Source organism: Empidonax traillii, unplaced genomic scaffold (genome assembly GCF_003031625.1).
Source record: "Empidonax traillii isolate 1590-97213 ecotype Southwest subspecies unplaced genomic scaffold, ASM303162v1 scaffold415:size763157, whole genome shotgun sequence".
In the NCBI taxonomy this organism is placed as follows: domain Eukaryota; kingdom Metazoa; phylum Chordata; class Aves; order Passeriformes; family Tyrannidae; genus Empidonax; species Empidonax traillii.
In genome coordinates this window covers 565,261-583,835 of record NW_020955608.1, presented here as the reverse complement: position 1 = coordinate 583,835, position 18,575 = coordinate 565,261, and the positions used below count along the sequence as shown (strand labels likewise).

Genomic DNA, 18,575 nt, shown 5'->3' with positions numbered 1-18,575 from the left:
CCTTATGGGAAAAGCCATCTTTTTATTTGCATATTCTCATTCTGATCTGTAGATAGTCTCACAAGAAAAATAATAAAAGTAGTGGCATACTTTCTAAGTGTCACACTTCATGAAAGAGAAGAGATTCTATAGAAATGCAAGATTACATAAGCTAAACACTGAATTTATTATTTATTCCTTACATTTTACAGAACTGCCAACAGTTTGATCTGGCATTTCTTTCCCAGTGTTCCCTGTCCATACTGGAAGATTAGCTACCCTTATCTAACTCGCTTCCACTCCTTACAGTGTCCCCTAGGGCATCTGCCTATGCGTGAGTCCAAAGTGGAAGAAGTAGATCGTTCCTGTGACTCTGATGAGGATTATGAAGCCACTGGTGGAGGACTTCTCTCATCCCACTGTACACTGGTGATTCACCCACAGGACCAGAGTCCCACATACTTACTCATCCGCACCAAACAGGAGAAGGTATAAAAGACAGTCTGTTTTTTGGAGAGCAAGAGTCTGTTTGGTCACAGTGAACAAAGGGGTCATACAGGCTGAACCTGTTTGTAGAGAAGAGGTCTGAATTGATCCCCACTGTTCTCATCCTCATGCCTAGAATACCTGGCTGTACCACCTGACCGTTGCAGCTGGTAGCAGAAATACCACAGTGGGCACATCATACGAGCAACTCATTGGAAAACTGCTGGATGCAGAGGGAGACCCTAGTAAGTAGAAACCACAACTCTTCCATGGCAGCAATGTATTGAGAAAAGTAATTTCAATTTTCAGTTTTAATCCAGCCAAAGGTGAGGGAAGGGGATTTCAGTACTACATCATATTATATAATGTCCTTCTCCCCTGGTTCCCAGACAAGTCCATCTCAGTGTCACATCATTTATTAAAGCCTCTGAAATGTCTGTAACATTAATTAAAATAAAGAACTGGAGTTTTTTTGTTTTCCTGGTTTTGTTGGTCTTGATTTTCCTTTGCAGGAAATCTTGACCATACAGACAAATGCTCTTCCCTCTAAATACACTCACACACAATTACCTTCACATCTGTTTGTCTGCACGTATAAACCTTTACACATACATCCATGTTTGTCCATTCCTCCTCATCTTTGATACATGCTCATGCAGGTATGTTTATGCACCATGTTCTCAAATATGTATTAACCTGTGCATTCATACTTAATCCTCTTTTCCTGCACACTCACATATTCCTGGACTATATGTGAACCTTGCTTACTGCTAACCAGTGACTTGCACTAGAGGAGAACAACAGCAGCAGGCAGCTGCCCTGGCAGGGTTTGAACACACAGCTGAACAGCTTCTTACCAGAGTCCTGGTAAGAGCTGATGAGAAGCTCTGATGTGGCACAGTTGAGGATGGCGATACTTTCTGCTGATGACTAATGCTGCTGGTGACTCCTTATCTGTTTCAGGCTTTGCTGAAAGCAGCAAAGTGTCACCAAAAATAATGTGACCTAGTGCAGTGCTGCTTCCTTGGGTGCTCTGCCATTTCAGCAAGGCTCCTCAACAGCATGAGCACTGTTGTCTTTCCTCTGTTTCTCACACTGCATGTTTTTGCCCATTTGCTACCTCAGGTTCTCCTCTGTGGAAACATCCTATGTTGTGCTACAGTAAAGATGGGTTGCACACATCCCTCACCACTCTGCCATCAGAGGCTCTACAGACTGAAGCTCTGAAACTTTTTAAGGTATTTAAAGGGACACTGCATGGTTTTCAGTTATTTTGCTCTGTTGTTGGGGCACCAACAGTATTTGGTCATGTTTTCACATTTACTGTCACTATTGGTTGCTGTAGACAAGCTGCTGAGTTATTTAATTACAATAGGACAGTTGAATATCAGGTGTCATTCATTCTTTGGAGGTTTAATTTTTCTTGTGCGTAATCTGGGTTTAGGAGTACTGTCCCCCACAAACTTTATGCTTCAAAGTTAGCTTTATCTTCCCCTTTCCTCTTCAATAGTTGGATTGAAGGAAATAGAAACAATTTACTGATAAACTCAGTTGTTCAGTAAGACCAGTTGTGAAGCCACTGGAGATTGCATTTTTTGCACGTTAACAGTGTAAGATCAGCAGTAAGACTGGACAGTGTGAGCAAGGTAAAGCATAGGCATGGAAGGCAGAAAGCACATTTTCCCCTTGATTCTCTTGCTGACTTGTAAGTTCCTCAGACTGCAAGAGGTTGAGTGAATTTTGTAGTTGCCATAACTGAAGAGGGAGGAATACGAATTAGGTATTGATTCTCCTTTCTCCTCTCAAGGTTATTTATTAGTTGTCTGTAATGCATCTGAGGAACCTGGCCTGTAAACAGAGAAGAGTTGCTGTGTTCATGGCATTGACTAACTTCCATTCTCTTACAGTCCTGTCAGCTGTTCATCAATGTTCCGGTGGAGGCATCCTCTATTGATTACCATGTGTCACTCGCCCAGACAGCACTGCAGGTCTGCTTGACACATGTTGAGCTGCAGAATGAAATTTACTGTCAGCTTGTTAAACAGACCAGCTGCCGACAACCCCAGAACCACTCAGTCATTCAGGTCAGTTCCTCTTTTGTTATTTCCACTCTGCAAATACTTGCTATTTAATTCCTTGTTTTTAATAATTAGCAATGGGACTGGTTCTCACAAAATTGTGCTAGTGCTAAAGGTGTGCTAGAGGAAAGAGAATCCAGCACTGATGTGCAAAGAGAAACACTAAGAATGTAAATATGTGCAAAATAAATTTTAGTTTAAATGTAACCATTTACCAGTTGCAAATGGTCTGTTCAGACCATATTCAGAATCAAAATTAATAGCTTGTGTTGGCTAGCTATAACTGTCACATGGTATTAATTTTGCCTTCCATTTTAGATAATCAACAGCACACAAATAATTAATATTACTATAAAGCATGAAATCTGAATTTTGCACTATAATTACTGAATAAATTAAATTAATAAGTTACAGTATGAATGAACATACTCAATTATAATATTCCCAGCTGAAATGAGAAATTAAAATCAGCCTGAAGAATAATGGGTCCAATTTGAAGCAAAATTCCCCAGTGTATTTTTTTTTGTTGTGATTTGCAGTTACATAGTATTAATTTAAGTCCTAATTGTTCACTCAGTTCTGGTTACACTAGTCAAAATTTTCAGAAGTAGCCAATCACTTAGAACTCTTCTTAGAATCCAGGTTGAGATACTGAAGAGCAGTCTGTCTGACCATCACTTCCCTCTGAAGCATTTTGAACTACATGTCTAAAAATGGTCACTCCAAAAAGCATTAGTCACCATCCAATATTTTAGTTGCAGTATTCTATTAAAGACAGCAGGTAAGAAATACAGAACAAGGATGATATCCAGTTTTATGTTCACAGTGCTGGCAACTCCTCGCTTTGTGCGCTCCTCTATTCCTGCCTCAACATCACTTCCTCTGGTACATCAAACAGCATTTGCAGCGACATGCAGACCCCAGGTAAGGACTGCAACAGCATTTTCTTCTGCTAAGCTGACTGCCTTTTCCATCAGATAAAGAGGGACGCATTTGTAACACACACCTGCAAAAACATGGTGGGAGAGAGGACAGGTTTCCAATGGTATAAAGCTGTGTGCCCTCAGTCATTCACATTAATTTGTCACTTAGATTAAGCTAGTTCATAAAACAGAGTGACCTATATTAGCAAAAGAACTTCTTGCAGATATAACTGGAGCTACATAGGGAGGTTTTTTCCTAATGCAGCAACTTTCTTCTATTGATAGAAAGACAGATAAAAGTAATTATTTAGAATGAATTATTCAAATTTTAGGTTATAACATTCTGCGGTCAGGTTAGCAGGCATTACTGACAGAACAAAAGTGAGGCAGAGGACATCTCAGGAAACTGTAAAAAGTTAGGAAAAAGTAACTAATCTGAAATAAATGCTAGTAGTGTTTTCTGTTGCCTCTTTGGCATGTAACATTTTTGCCTGAAAGAAAGCAGTACAAGATCCACAGCAAGGGCAATAACTTTTTCTCCATTGTTCATGCTGCACTCTTGGTTTGTTTCCATGCTGATCTCCAGCATATCTCACTGTGTCCTTAGGAGGGAGGTCACAGCTAGATATTGTCTGTTGCAACAATATACTGTTGTTAAGACGTAGGTAAAAGAGTTGTTTCCTTTCAAACAATTATTCATATTCTAATAATAAGCCTAAGTCTCCTTGGAACTCAGGCCACAAGTTTCCTGGCACTGCAAAGAAATCTGTGTACTCCTATCAAGCCTTTTTTATTTTCTTATATGCTGCCTCACATTTGCAATTTCTTCTCAAAAATGAAAATATGGGTATCAGGCACTCCTCAATGTTCAGGCTCTCTCTCTGTTTGCTAAGACAATAGGTTAGGGATCTTTTGTGTAGTATTAGAAACCATCTCTTCAAACCTGTGCATTACCAGCTCCCAGATTGGCCCATTCAACCCAGCAGTGAAGCTGCTGTGGGGGACTATTAAATTTCATAAGGATGTGCTGGGCTCTGTGAACTGATCTATTTAATCAGTTTCAAGCATTCCTATCTGATGGTCTACTAGGTTCTTAGCCCAAAAGTACCTTTATCAACAAATACACTCTAAGCAGAAGCAAAGAGAAAATTTATTTACACAATCCAGCTATGAAACAATTAGAGCTAGAAAAAAACCCAGAAATTACATAAAAATGTGTCTATATTCATCTGTAGTTTAGATTAGATTTAGAGCAGTTGCTAAGTGTGACTCAGCTTGGTTCCTTCTGCCTAGCTCTAGGAATACTTACGTCTCTTTGGCTGTTTCTTGACTAGTTAATTAGATATACTTTCCCTGTTTCCCACAGCAAAGCAAGATACTCGAGTGTTTACACTGCATAATGCCTATGGTCTAGATTTATACTACATCTTAATTCTAGGTATTGTTTTTCACGAAAGGTGACCTTAGAGTATATATCCAGTCTCTTAAAGAGGAAGCAAAGTGGGGTAGAGTTCTAGGTGAGAAGACAACAGGGCTCAGGAGCATTTGGAAGCCAGACACAACAGGTTCTTCTTGAAGCACGATTCTCTGTTTGAAAATTGTCCAAATATATTACTGGGGAGGTAAGCAATAAGAACTCCTGACTTCCACGTTGCTTGCAGAGATTTAACCAGAGGTTTAATCATGTACTGAGCTCCTGAAGGCATCTTGAATGGGATTAATTTCCCCTTCAAAGTGATAACATAATTATAAATCTATATAAGTCCTTCCATTTCAAAATTTATTCAGTAGATTTTAAAAATTTTTAAAAGGTATAACTGATTGTTCCTCCCTGGCTTTAGAGGCACATTTTTTTGCTGCAGTTCAGTGGAGCACTCTCTTCAGTAGACAGTAAACTACACCTATCCTGTATTGAACTATCAACAAATATAAGCTTGCTTTGAATCTCTGTCAAGTCTCTTGACTGGCAGAGAGAGTTAATACATGGGAACTTATAATTTGTATAACCATGTAAATTGATAAATACAACTTGTATAATCCTATGAGGCTAATGCATTACAATTTATTATTAATATTTACCAGGATTTGATATGATAGTAACTAAATTCCATTGGCATGACAGCGAGTCTGAGGGTGAACAAATCTTGGCTTAATGGATACTATGATGGCAACAGGGTACAGAAGAGAATATTCCTATACTATGTTCAGTCCACCTAGAAGTATGCTCTTGTAGTATTCCCTAGAGGGAATGCTCTTGTGCTTCCTGGAGAGTCCATTGTCTACCTTAATTTTACAGGTCCTTGAAGCTCAGGTTTGTGTTGTAGCTTTTCACTTAAGGTGTTAGTCTGTTGAGATGATGCACAGAGATAGATCTCTGCTTGAGCAAAAGCCTGAGGGAGGAATGCTTTTCATGGCGTGGGAAACTGAAGAGGACATGGCACTTAGAGCATGTTCATGTTTTTCTCCAACTCTTCACCTAGGAGTGAAATAGGCAAGTACGCCATCTACTGCCAGAGATCAGTAGACCGCACGGTGCAGGCTGGAGAGCGGGAAGCCAAGCCCTCCCGGATGGAGATTGTGTCCATCCTGCTAAGAAATCCCTACCACCACTCACTCCCCTTCAGCATCCCAGTGCACTTCATGAATGGAACCTACCAGGTGAGCCACCACAGCTGCCTTTCTTCTGGGCACTAGAGGACTGCACCATAACCTGCCTCTTTCATGGGGGTGGAACCACGGTATTTACACATATCAGATATTGGGAGATATGCAAATGCTGTCACTGGAGCTGGCAGTTAATCCTGAGACATTAATCTGTAGAATACCAGCCTTCACTAGTTGTGATACCCATCAGTGTCATGTTTCTTGAATTTTTCTTGTATTCTCAATTAATTCCCCTTTCATTGCAGGTTATAGGTTTTGATGGTTCTTCAACAGTTGATGAGTTCATCCAGCGACTCAATCAGGAGACAGGAATGAGGAAGCCATCCCACATGGGATTTTCTCTCTTCACAGACGATCCTTCTGGCAGGAATCTGGAACATTGTTTGCAGGGCAACATGAAGGTATTTATTTTTCCCCTCTGCTGCCTTTGGTATACTTCTTTGAAGAACTGCTGAAAGGTTAATAAACTGCTAAATAGCTAATATTTTTTTCTTAATGATTCAAGATCAAATAAAGTTGGATATAGTCTATCTAGATTTATGTTCACAGATGTGATACTAATTCCTGCACTTGGATCACAACAACCCCCTCCAACCCTATAGGCTTGAGGAAGAATGGCTGGAAAGCTGCCCAGAGGAAAAGGGTCTGGGGGTCTTGGTCAACAGCCAGCTGAACGTGAGCCAGCAGTGTGCCCAGGTGACCAAGAAGGCCAATGGCATCCTGGCTTGTTTCATAAATAATGTGGCCAGCAGGACCAGGGAAGAGATTATTCCCATGTACGTGGCACTGGTGAGGCTGCACCTCAGTACTTGCTCAGTTTTGGGCCCCTCACTACAAGAAAGACATTGAGGTGCTGGAGTGTCCAGAGAAGGGCAGTGGAGCTGGTGAAGGGTCTGGAGAGTAAGTCATGAGAGTCTGGAGAGTAAGTGGCTGAGGGAGCTGTGGTCATTTACCCTGGAGAAAAGGTTTAAGGGGGAACCTTATTTCTCTCTACAACTACCTGAAAGGAGGTTGTAGGGAGGTGGTGTATGGTCTCTTCTCCCAAGTAACAAGTGAGAGGACGAGGAAATGGCCTCAAGTTGCTCCAGGGGAGATTTAGATTGGCTATTAGACAAAATTTCTCTGTGAAAGGGTTGTTAAGCATTGGAGCAGGCTGCCCAGGGAAGTGGTGGTATTTGTAGGTATTTGGAAGATGTGAAGATGAGGCACTTGGGGACATGGTTAAGGGGTGGGCTTGGCAGTGCTGGATTAATGGTTGGACTTGCAGATCTTAAAGGTCTTTTCCAATCTAAATGATCCTGTGATCCTATAATTAGCTCAGTCTAATCTGATATACTTCTTAATACAAAGCAAGGTCTAATTTTAGTAGATGATAAATTGAGTCAATTTTTTAAAAGTCTAACTCAGATTTTGCCACATATTAAAGTTTAATTTGTCTTGATGACAGAATTGAAATATGACTGAACTAGTCAGCACGAGCATGATATCACAACTGATACCAAATGTGACACTCTTAATTGAGAAAAATTTATGTTAGGCTGTGAATCTTCTGGCATGTCTACATAAATTCCATCTATTGGATTATGAAGTATCTCTTTGCTGTCTCCAGATAACTCAGGCTTTCACTGTTGATGAGTGTACTTAGCAGAGAAAGCTCTACTGAGTATGGCTTAAGAGTAGAGTGCCTCAGATCAAGGGAAAAGCAAAGCAAATAAAGTATTAACATTTGTGTCTTTCATATGGATATTTTTACCCATCCTGCAGCTGAATGACTGCCTTAATTGAGCAGGCTAGCCATCGTGAATGAGACACATCAGATTTTGGTACAAATCTGGGAGAATAATTTGTCATCCAGCACTGATGGAAGAATAGTTGTAGTGGCAACGTTGAATAGACTCTGATACCTCTATGAACTTAAACAATCAGTGTTACACAGTATAAAATTTCACATTAGGCAAGAGAGGGAGAAGATACCAATAACTTTGAATTAGATGATTTGAAAAGGAAACTGCCACAGACAGTGCCAAATCATATAGTTTGCTTTCATGGCCTGATACAGATCAGATAATCTGGAGCTTTGCTGGTAATTGGACCACCATCTAGAGAGATGAGGTATCAGAGTAAACAAAGGAGCTTGAGACAATCAAAGGCATCCCTTTTACTGGTTATTATTTACTTGTCTAGGCAATCTCAATAGCTTCTTAGGAGAGGTTTAGAGATCTGATTATGTATTTCATGTGGATTCTTATGTTCACATTCCTTTTATTGAGATGCCATCAAAAGAGAAGTAGGGGCCTTCATTAGACCATTTATAAAAGGACTGCAATAACTAATAGGAGCTGAATGAAACTGAACAAATTAACCATGTTATTACTCTGAGTTACAGAGTTGGAATCCAGGACCAAAGTTTGGACATTTGAATCCAAGGGTTTGGTTTAGCCATGCATGTAGATAGCTCCTGTTCAGAGGATACATTAGTGCTTAGTTTGGCTCGAGGGGGGCTCTTCTGAAGCAAACCTATCAATCATTCCTATTAACCATGCTTTGACTCACATTAAGGAGTAACCTGAGAGCATGAAATTTATTCCTTTTATGTGAAACATGAACTGGAAGGTATGATCCAAAATAATAGTGGGCTTTCAGGTCACTTAATCAGACTAAAGCTAATCCAATGAAAAACCCTTTAAAACTCACATAGTGTGGGCACAGAGACTTAGGAATGGATGTTCCTCTGTGCGTACCTGCTCCTCCTGAGCTTTGCTACTTGCTAAGGTGGACATAACCACAAGAGTTACTACCAGACCAGAATTCATTTAAACAGGCCCCCCTGCAGATTAGAGCTGGAGTTTTCAGCTGGAATGCTTTAATTTTTTCATATTATGTAATAGAAAAAGGAAACGTTTTGTCACTTTTGGCTGTGTTTATGCTGATCCAGTCTGTTTCTTTATCTTCTGTGCTCCATAACGCTTCATTCACTTACTTTCCCCTCAATTAATACATCTCATCTCAGTTTGTGTCTCCTCTCTCCTTCATATTTTTGAAAGATCTGTGATGTCATTTCTAAATGGGAACAAGCCTTAAAAGAATTGCATCCTGGGAAATACGAAGGTGGCACAAGAATTGTAAAGTTGACCTATAAGAACAGGTACTGTCTTTTGTTGGGTGGTCTCACTACTGCTGTTAATTAAATATTCTAAATGGCATATATGTACATGACCAGTAATTTATAGTATCATTAGTGCCAAAACTATTTTAGCTAAGATGCATTTAAATCCTACATGAGATGTGATGACTTTTGTATGTTACATACACAAAAGCATATGGCCTAGAGGTAAAACCCAAAACACTTTGCAATAGCAGAATAGACTTTAAAAGAGTTAAGAACTGGCTCTAGTACAATAAGACATACTTGGCACAATTTCATTTGCCTAGATACTAAAACTTAATTAAATAATGTGTGTTAGGTAAGAGGAAGAGAGACCTAGAGGAAAAATCACCAGTGAAAACAAATATACTGAAACTTGCAATTAAGTGAACAATCACAGAGATGAAAAAGACACAAGAACAATGTTCTAAATCACTTGAGCTGTAGAAGAGACGTACTAGCAGTGCCCAAACTTTATAAAGAAAGAAATGTTAAAAGTTAGATGATGAAAGATGGTAGAGAAGGGAAGTACAAGACAAAGATGTAAATAAAAAATGGAACAAGTTCATCACTTATAATACAGACATAAATTCTGAATTACAGTGAATCAAGAGCTGTAGGAGAACAAGGAATGGCATTCTGCATGTAAATTCTCTTTGCAGGCAAATGAACATATAAAAATTTTGTTGACTGTAATAGTGGAAACAAATTTCTGTCAGCTTTGTTACTTGGTATAATAGAGGTGGAAGCAGAAATTACTGCTTTTGACCTAGAAGGCAGTATCTGTTTCAAGAGTGAAACAAATATTATTTTGTTGGACTGGAATGTGCCCAGACTGGACAGCAAGGATGTTTCGATAAGGTGTTTCCAAGGATGGGCTGTTCTAACACCAAGGACTCTGATAAGAAATGTGTCAGGTCAATATGGTCCTAATGGTGTTGTTAATCTCAAAGCGACATAAAAATAAACAAATGGATCCACTGGATAGTATCTCATGCGGTATTGTGCAATACATAGCTTTAATATTAGAATTAGATGGTATGGACTGTAAATTGGCATGCATAAGGAATGGTTCTGGGAAGCATTCCTCAAGCTGGTGTCTTAACCCCCATTAGTAATCTTGCTATACCACATCAAAAAAATTGCAAGTGTGGATGGAATAAAAAAGAGTAGGAAACTTGGATGCACAAGCATGTTTCTTTAAGTTTTGAAATAAAGCCTGCTAATTGAGTCTCTTATTTCCTGCTGAAGCAAAAGGAAGACTTTTTTAACAACTCTTAAGTGGTCAGATCCAAGCTGGCAAGTCTACCAGGCTGTCCTGTAGAAACTTACACATGTACAGCAGAGGTAGCTCTCTTTTCTGTGATAAGCACAGAAGGCCATAACTTAAAACATTGCCTGTCTGTGCTTGATGGGGACCAACGGATACTGGTTTAGCTGTGTTTAATAAGGGTTCACTGTGGTTGGCTTACAGAATTCAAAGAGCTTCCAAAGCTAGAAAGCATGTTTCAAGCCGCCTTGCCCAAATCTCAGCTTCCAAATCTGTCCAGTAAAAAAAAAAAAAAAAAAACCTTTTATTTTGCCTTACCTTGATTAAGTTCCCAGCTGTACTTTCAGTTCACTATATCTTTTTACCTTTACAATCATCTCTATTTTTTAGACTATATTTTCGGAGCCAGGCCAAAGGTGAGACAGACCGTGAGCGGTTGCTACTGGCCTTCCAAGTCAGCAATGAAATAGCCCATGGAAGGTTTCCTGTTAATAAGGAATTAGCTCTGGAAATGGCGGCCCTGATGGCTCAGGTGGGTATGGCTGTAGGCAGAAATCCTCTCTTTTGTCTTCCTTCAGCTGTACACTGAGTGTCTTTGACTAAGCAGCTACCTTTTACATCAAAAGTGATTCTTCTTAGCAAAGATACAGAGATGTCCCATGCCAAATACATTATACCAGTATACATATGTTAGAACACCTTTTGCTGTAGGGAAATTTGCTCTAGGAGTGCCTGTCCTTTACTTCTCAAGGAAAATATCAGAAAAAGCAGCAAGGCTGGAATATCACCCAAACTGCTCCAATTAGTACCTTAGCAGAGATATGGAAATAGTACCACTGCATTTAACATTTTACCACATAAAACACACAATGTGGGTTGTGGGCATAATAAGCAGGATAGTATTTTCTTACTGAGCTGAAACTGATTGTTGTATTTGTTGAAGCAGTGTAAACTCAGATGAATAACCCGGGGATGTGGTCCAAATATGCTGTTGTTTTAATTGGCCAATTGAAATAAACCCCCAAAGCCTGGCAGTTATACAGATGTGTCTCCTTACAAATATCTGGCTGAGATCTTGTTTCACTTTCTTAGATCAGTAAATAATTCCTTGGGCAGTCATGTCCTCAGTAGTTCTCTTCTGTATATATTTACTATGGTAAATGCTGTAGACAGAATTCCCCAGCCTAATTATGTCTTTTTGTGTGACTAATAAACACAGTTGTTATTGGTATGGGAATTCATGGAATGTTCTAATGCATTAAAACCCTCATTGTTCTGTTGTACTATAAATAATAATGTTGTCCTAGGTGGAATATGGGGATTTGGATCGATCAGGATCTTCAAGTCCTGGGGGAACATCACAATTGAAAATGCAGCATCTTCTCCATCAGGTCTTAGATAAATTCTACCCCAAACACTACAAGCAAAACATTACTCCTGAGCAGCTCAGGTAAATTGTTGGTTCTTCAAAACTTCGCACGGAAAACAGCTTTTACTTGCAAAATTCTGTCATATATTTAAGTAGTTTCAAGGAACCCTGTCAAGATTATTTGATGTAGAAACTTAAACAAAACACAAGTGTCAGGAAAAGGCTCCCTTAAAAGAAAAACTAACATAAAAATAGCCAAATCACCAACTAATTTTCCCCTAGACAAGAAGTTTAGGCCTTTCACTTCCAAATTAGGCATCTCAGTTCCAACAAACTAACCTAAGCCTAAGGTGAATTCTCTTCCTGAGTTTTTGTTCTACCCTTCCCCCAGGTATCAACTGAATCCAGATGCCTGCCATTTGCAATGAGTCATAATGCCAGCATGAGTTGCTTCAGGCCATGTAGTAATTCTGGTAGGACATATTTTGGTAGGGCGTTCTGATGTTCTGACTTGGAAATTCTCACACACAATGCAGAGAGCTCAAGTACAGAAATTCAGATGCTGCCACAGATCTCAGATTTATCTGTTTTAAAGTGAGAGAATGGTTTTATTCCAGACCCTAAGCTACTTAGGAATGCAGTGGTGTAGCTAACACAGTTACCTCCTTTTGGAAGCAAATTCCATCTGCATGTAGCGAGGTAGCTGCCAAACTACCCTACTGGGCCAAATCAAGAGTTAATATATATTGCCATTCCATATAGAGCACACTACAGCAAGGTAGGAGGAAGGCAGGAGTGTAACCAAATGTGAAGACAAGCTGGGCAGGGTTTCACTGTAACACCTGACCCAGTGTCTGCAGTTACAGTTGTTTAATATATACACCAGTGAACAACTCATATGTGAGTAGGATTCATGGGCATTACAGTATAATTAGTAATAAAATAATTACGGATGTGGAGAAAATGCTAATATAATAAACTTATGTTGTACAATCCTTGTAACTGATAGTGCTAACAGCCTTGTCTGTGAGAGCTGTGTAGAACAGCCCTTTTGGAGTAAAGAGGTACATCTGTTTCCTTAGAAAACATTAGTAAATAATACTGTCTTGTATCTTGGATTCTGAAAGGCAACTGATAGACAGGCTGGCGATGAAGTGGATGGTGCTGCAGGGATGCTCTCCACCAGAATGCATTCGAATTTATTTGACAGTGGCCCGGAAATGGCCTCTCTTTGGAAGCAAAATATTTGCTGCTAAGGTAACTGGACCACACCTTTTTCTGTTGCCAAAAGTGAACTACCTGAGCAGAAATGTACCTACAGTCTCTGGTAACATGGGTTGAAAATGCTTCTACTTCGGGAAAGGAAAAAACTGAACAATACTCTGTTCTGAATAAACAGCCTTGGTACCACATAGGTTGAAAAACAAGGCAGGCAAGTATGTTCTAAACACTAGGGGCTGCTAGCGTTCAGTAAATAAATACTGAAGGTTCCATGGCCGTGTCAGTTGATCATGATACAGAGTACTGACTGTCCTTACAAACCTTGCCAAAGCTTGCTTGGGCAGGAATTTCCCTGGTCAGCACGGCTGCAGTAATAGTTTAAAAAATACTATTTACAGACCACCATGGGGGGGGGGAAGGGAAGAGTCCCCCATAAGTCACACCTGGCAGCTGATGCTAGCTGTAATTCAGTCCTGTTTTCTGCTTGACACGCTTTCCTTGCCACATGAGAGAGGCAAGCACTGCTAGTGTCCTATTGCAGAAACAGAAGCTAAAGCATGTATTGGGTAAGCTGCCAGCCCACAGACATCAGTAGGAGAGCAAAGAATATCTGGAGGGAGTACTCTCCCAGGAACTTGTACTATCCCAGGCTAGAGCTCTGTACCTATCACCCTTGCCTGAAGTGATATCTTAGCACATGATGGCTGTCTGAGAAATCTTGTTTTAGCATTAACCATCTTCCCCGTCCCAGCAGAAACTTCCCCTGTTGAAAGCTTGAGATAGGTCTTCTTCATGGTTATGTATCTCTGACTTCAAAGCTGCTGTAGTTATGGAATGAGTGTCCCTGGTGGTGCAGTGGCTAAACCACAGCGTTGTCAACGCTGAGATCTGGGTTCGATTCCCGGTTAGGACACTCCCCGGGCAGATGGAGCTCGCTAGCCCTGTAAGGCAATCCATCTACGTCCTGAGGACCTCACTGCCACTGTCCAAGCTCGCTTGGCCCTGGCAGATGAACCTCAGGATTAAAGGGTGGGCTCAGTTCCGCGCACACTGTGTCTCACCTAAAAAATCCAATGCGCAGGCTGGAAGGTGGAAAGACCTTCCCCGGTTCTTCGTTCACGAAGAGACTGGCCAGTTATGGAATAAAGTCTAAGGATGAAACCGATCTCTTGAGTAAATATACAAAATATTTTTGAAGAGATAATTATTTCTACTGTCAGGAGTAAAGCAGAAGTTACTGGTATTTGAAGTTATTGATGCTGGAGAATCTGAATATAGAATAGTTCCACTCGCAGTTCAAATAATGTTGGTATTTCTGATGATCAGCATATTTTATAACTTTTCAACAGTTAAGCAGCAAAACCCACGCCATTAGCCATGTAATTGCAGATTCCTAGGAAAGATTTATGTCATTAGCCATAACAACTCATCTTTAACAGATAATTGATACACATTTGTCTGTAAGACTCTTGTAAGAAATGAAATTGCATTGATGTGATGGTACTGGGTGCACTGGTGTTACAGAAACCAAAAGGCTTCACTGCCTGCCTGACTGACAGGAGCAGTATAAAAACATGTGCAGAGCAGAGTTGCATTTTATTGCTCTTTCCTAGCATTTCCTTCCATTTTAACTACACCAATGGAATCTACTTAATCTAAAAGCCTTTGTTATCCTTGTATCTCTTGTGCTGCTACTCTCAAAATTGTATTTAAATCTGAAAATATTATTCTAACTTTTGAGAAAAGCCCTCTTAAAAAATCAAACCAGGTCACACCAGTAAGCTTGTAGGATTCTTTCTCATCATCACTTTATCCTTAAAATCCAACATTTATGTCAGAAACATCATTCTATTGGTCATCAAGAAATACCTGAATTAATAATTTTCTTTCTGTCTAGCCTATTTTGCCTTCCTCATTGGAAGACTGTCCAGTGTGGATAGCTGTGAATGAAGATGGTATCAGCATACTGGATTATAACACAATGGTATGTTGAGGAACACTGTTTAAGAAAAATATCTTATCCCCTCACCCCCGGAAAGACACTCCAGAGTCCACTGAAAGTCACTAAAAGTTTGTCTTTAACTTCAAATGGACCCAGAAGTTAACTCGTAAAAGTCAGATGACGGAAGTCAGTGCTGTGTTTGAACACTACATAGACAAGGAAAATTACAGCTGCAGTGTAAGTTAGGCTAGCAAACATGCTCATACATCTTTGCAAAATCTCAGTAATGTGTGCTTTACTACCATCATCTGGGATATAACAAAATTTGGACTATGAAGCAGTGAGGTATCGAACAAGCCAGGAGAAAAATAGAAATGCAATTGTCACTTTCTCTGCCAGCTGTTACCTGTAGAGCCAGTTAGCTGCAGTGCCTGTTACTGTTGGAGATCTGGTGTTCTTGCAGGAAGCAGCAATATAAATTAATATATTATTTTAAGGTGAGCGTTTTGGGTTTTTTACAGAACTATGACTTTTTCAAATTCTCTGTCTGCAGCATTTGAAGGTCTCTTATTCATACTCCTCTGTGCTGACCTTTGGAGGCTGTCGAGATGACTTCATGATTGTAGTCAGTCAAATGAAAGAAAAAAGTTCTGGAAAAAACAGCACTGAAAAACTCCTCTTCACAATGGCAGTTCCTAAGGTAATTATAAAATGAAAAGCAAGTTTTTTTCCAGCTGGCAGCATCAGAGCTGGGTGTTTTGTATAAGCCCTGGGGACTGGTACTTGTGGGTGCAGTTGCACTAGCTATACACATTCAACAAATCCCTTGTAAGCTGGAACCTTCGAACAAGAGACTTATTTTACCTCTTAGAGACAGATGTTCATTTCAAAACTGAACAATTCCATGTGAGAAAGCCATTTACGAAAGTCAGGCAGTCAAATAGGTTCTAAGAATCAAAGGGCACTTTTACCTCTAGTTGACTTACAGTTAATCATTGTCTTTTTTTCCCCAGATTGTTGAAGCAACACTTCTTATTGCCAGCTACATTAACTACCGCTCATCACCTTCACTGCTGTCTTCGACACAGCCCTCCCAAAGCAAAACACCTGCTAAGAAGCTCTGGGAGACTGAAAATCGGTGCTTTTCTCCTTCTGTGCCTCGAAGCACTAAGGGTCCCACCCTGCTCTGAGAGCTCATTCCAAATGAGCTGTGTTTCTTCTGGTTACACACCACTACTTTAATGTGGACTTTGATTCCTTTTCCATAATAATAGACAAAGATCCTTAGAGGTAGAGGCAGTGGCCTTTCTCTTGGGGGAAAAAAAGTTGTTTTGGGGGACTGTGCAGGAGTTTCCTTTCCATGACACTCCATCCAAAATACCATGCCTCAGGTCATTTACCTGCACAGTGCTCCAGTCACATTACATCTGCTCTCTTTCCTTATACTGATTATTCCATCTCGTACCTGCTTTGCTTTAGAAACACATTTTCTTAGATCCCTCACATTTTCAGCTTGCAGAAGAGAGAAACTTTCCAAGTCCTTGCTCCAGACATGAAAAAAGACATTATTGAGAATGAAGAGGAACTAAACTGACAAGAATAATTCCGATGCAAGTCAAGGGTGATTTTAGACCTGAAATAGGGAGTATAGAATTAGAGTTCAGTGGTCCTTAAGAATGTCTTCAACTTTAAACAAAGGTGGAAACCTAGTGTCTTTACATGTTGAGGACTCAAAACAACTGAGACTAGAACAGTGTCAGAGGGTGTCAGCTCCTCCAGGACTGATGCGTTTCAGAAGTTGACGCTGTTCTACGCAATAGATGAACATTAAAATAATGCTGCAGGGCTGAATGTGTCACATGCTGCACTTTCTGCTAATCACTGTTGTAGATGCATTTGAAACTGCACATTTTCTCAGACAAGGGAAGACAAGACAAGCAAATTTTGTACTTTTTCTGTCTTTCAGCAACTAGAACAGATCTTGTTCCCAAACAAGCTCTGCAATTCTGACTTGACAGAAGCTGCTCCTTTCAAACTCCTGCTTCCTTCATGCTACCATAAGCAAGGAGGAGGTAGTCAGCAAATGTGTACTCAAGTACTGTTCTTCTGACTTTCCTAAAGCGTTGTGGTAGGTTTAATTTTTTTATTTGTTTCAAAGGGATTTTGCTATGAGAAGGTTATTGAAGTTTAAACAAGTAAAAGAAAAATAGTAATTCTTTGTGAAAAATCTGGATTTACATAGCTTGAGTTCAGCTCTTTTGATAAGCATTATAAAAAAGCTAAGGAAGAATAACTGCACTTTCAAAAGTACCATGTGCAACTTCATAATAATTACGCATTCCTGGGCAACTTTCCCAAATTAAAACAGTGTGAACCCAACCACTAGAATTAATTCAGTAATAGCAAACCAAAGCTATGAACAAAGCAAATGAACAAACCAACCATACCAGTGTTTTTAGTACCTGCCACCAACATCCAACTAATGCACACAAGGGAGCTGATACATCAAGAAGTTTTTGTTCCATGCTTAGGTGGTAGCAAAGCCACGAGTTAGGATTATGGGACAGACAAAAAATGTGCTTTTGTAATATGAAAAAAAAAATATATAAAAATCCCCAAACAAACAAAATCCCAACCCCAAACCAGCCTATGGTGGATTATGGAAACACCATGGCCGATATAAGACAGGAAAAGACTGTATGAAGAGTGACCTGATTTGCACATACTGTAATGTAGCCACTTGTTATGAATTTAAAGACCATCCCTTGAAGGTACAGAAAAGGGTAGAAGCTTTCTGAGCCAAAAATAATTTTAAGAAGGTACTTCGTCTTTTTTGTTTTCCCTTACTTTTAAGTGACTATATCTCCTGATAGTAGTTTGTGTTTCCTCTCTCTCTCACACACACAGTGATCTCAGTATAGCTATGTCAGTTTGAATTCATGAAGTGTTGCTCCTCCTCACTCAATCACCTGTGCCTAACAAGTTCTCCTGTACCTGAAGGTCTGTTTGGCAGTCTGCTTCTGCAATCCCCCCAGTGACAAAGCTGCTTTAGAACAGGCTGAAGGCATGTGGTGTCCTAGCTGTCATCAGTGCCGGAGATGCTCAAGGCACAGAAGTCTCCAGTTCACAGTTCAGAGGCTGTACTTCCTTATAGTGGACACTTATGTCCTCAGAGACTTGTACCAGGGCAAACAGGAAGCAGAGATGTTAAATAAACAGGAGCTATCTTGAAGCTCATTATTTTCTACCATAACTGCACTTTAAACTGAGAAGCATGACATATAGAACTTCTTTTCCTTCCTTATTTCTTAAAAATATTCACGAATACTTGAGTATTTCAGGGACCACCCCACTCTGATGGATGCACATACCCCTCCTATTTATAGCTTACCTGTCTTCAAACAAACAACCCACCCTGTGGAGATATCTATTTTGTATGATTCTTTGGTAGAGAAAACAGTTTTTTATTTTAATCAATGCTTTTGATGCAGCATAGAA

At 39.9% G+C, this 18,575-nt stretch overlaps 1 protein-coding gene across 9 annotated transcripts in view; it reads left to right on the top strand.

Annotated features, from left to right (window-relative positions):
• PLEKHH1 (pleckstrin homology, MyTH4 and FERM domain containing H1) overlaps nucleotides 1–16,370 on the top strand; it is a 51,122-nt gene extending 34,752 nt beyond the window's left edge. For 8 of the 9 annotated variants that reach the window (XM_027894051.1, XM_027894052.1, XM_027894055.1 and 5 more), the window contains 14 exons: nucleotides 289–468; nucleotides 602–710; nucleotides 1,591–1,703; nucleotides 2,373–2,549; nucleotides 3,370–3,467; nucleotides 5,947–6,124; nucleotides 6,376–6,531; nucleotides 9,175–9,275; nucleotides 10,936–11,077; nucleotides 11,853–11,995; nucleotides 13,042–13,171; nucleotides 15,033–15,119; nucleotides 15,631–15,777; nucleotides 16,091–16,370. In XM_027894051.1, coding sequence (XP_027749852.1) covers nucleotides 289–468; nucleotides 602–710; nucleotides 1,591–1,703; nucleotides 2,373–2,549; nucleotides 3,370–3,467; nucleotides 5,947–6,124; nucleotides 6,376–6,531; nucleotides 9,175–9,275; nucleotides 10,936–11,077; nucleotides 11,853–11,995; nucleotides 13,042–13,171; nucleotides 15,033–15,119; nucleotides 15,631–15,777; nucleotides 16,091–16,267 — 1,938 coding nt within the window. In that variant the 3' untranslated portion in view covers nucleotides 16,268–16,370. Of the gene's footprint in view, nucleotides 1–288; nucleotides 469–601; nucleotides 711–1,590; nucleotides 1,704–2,372; nucleotides 2,550–3,369; nucleotides 3,468–5,946; nucleotides 6,125–6,375; nucleotides 6,532–9,174; nucleotides 9,276–10,935; nucleotides 11,078–11,852; nucleotides 11,996–13,041; nucleotides 13,172–15,032; nucleotides 15,120–15,630; nucleotides 15,778–16,090 lie in introns of those variants that run through there. The other variant, XR_003572404.1, reaches the window with a different exon arrangement.
• The last annotated feature ends 2,205 nt before the right edge of the window (nucleotides 16,371–18,575 follow it).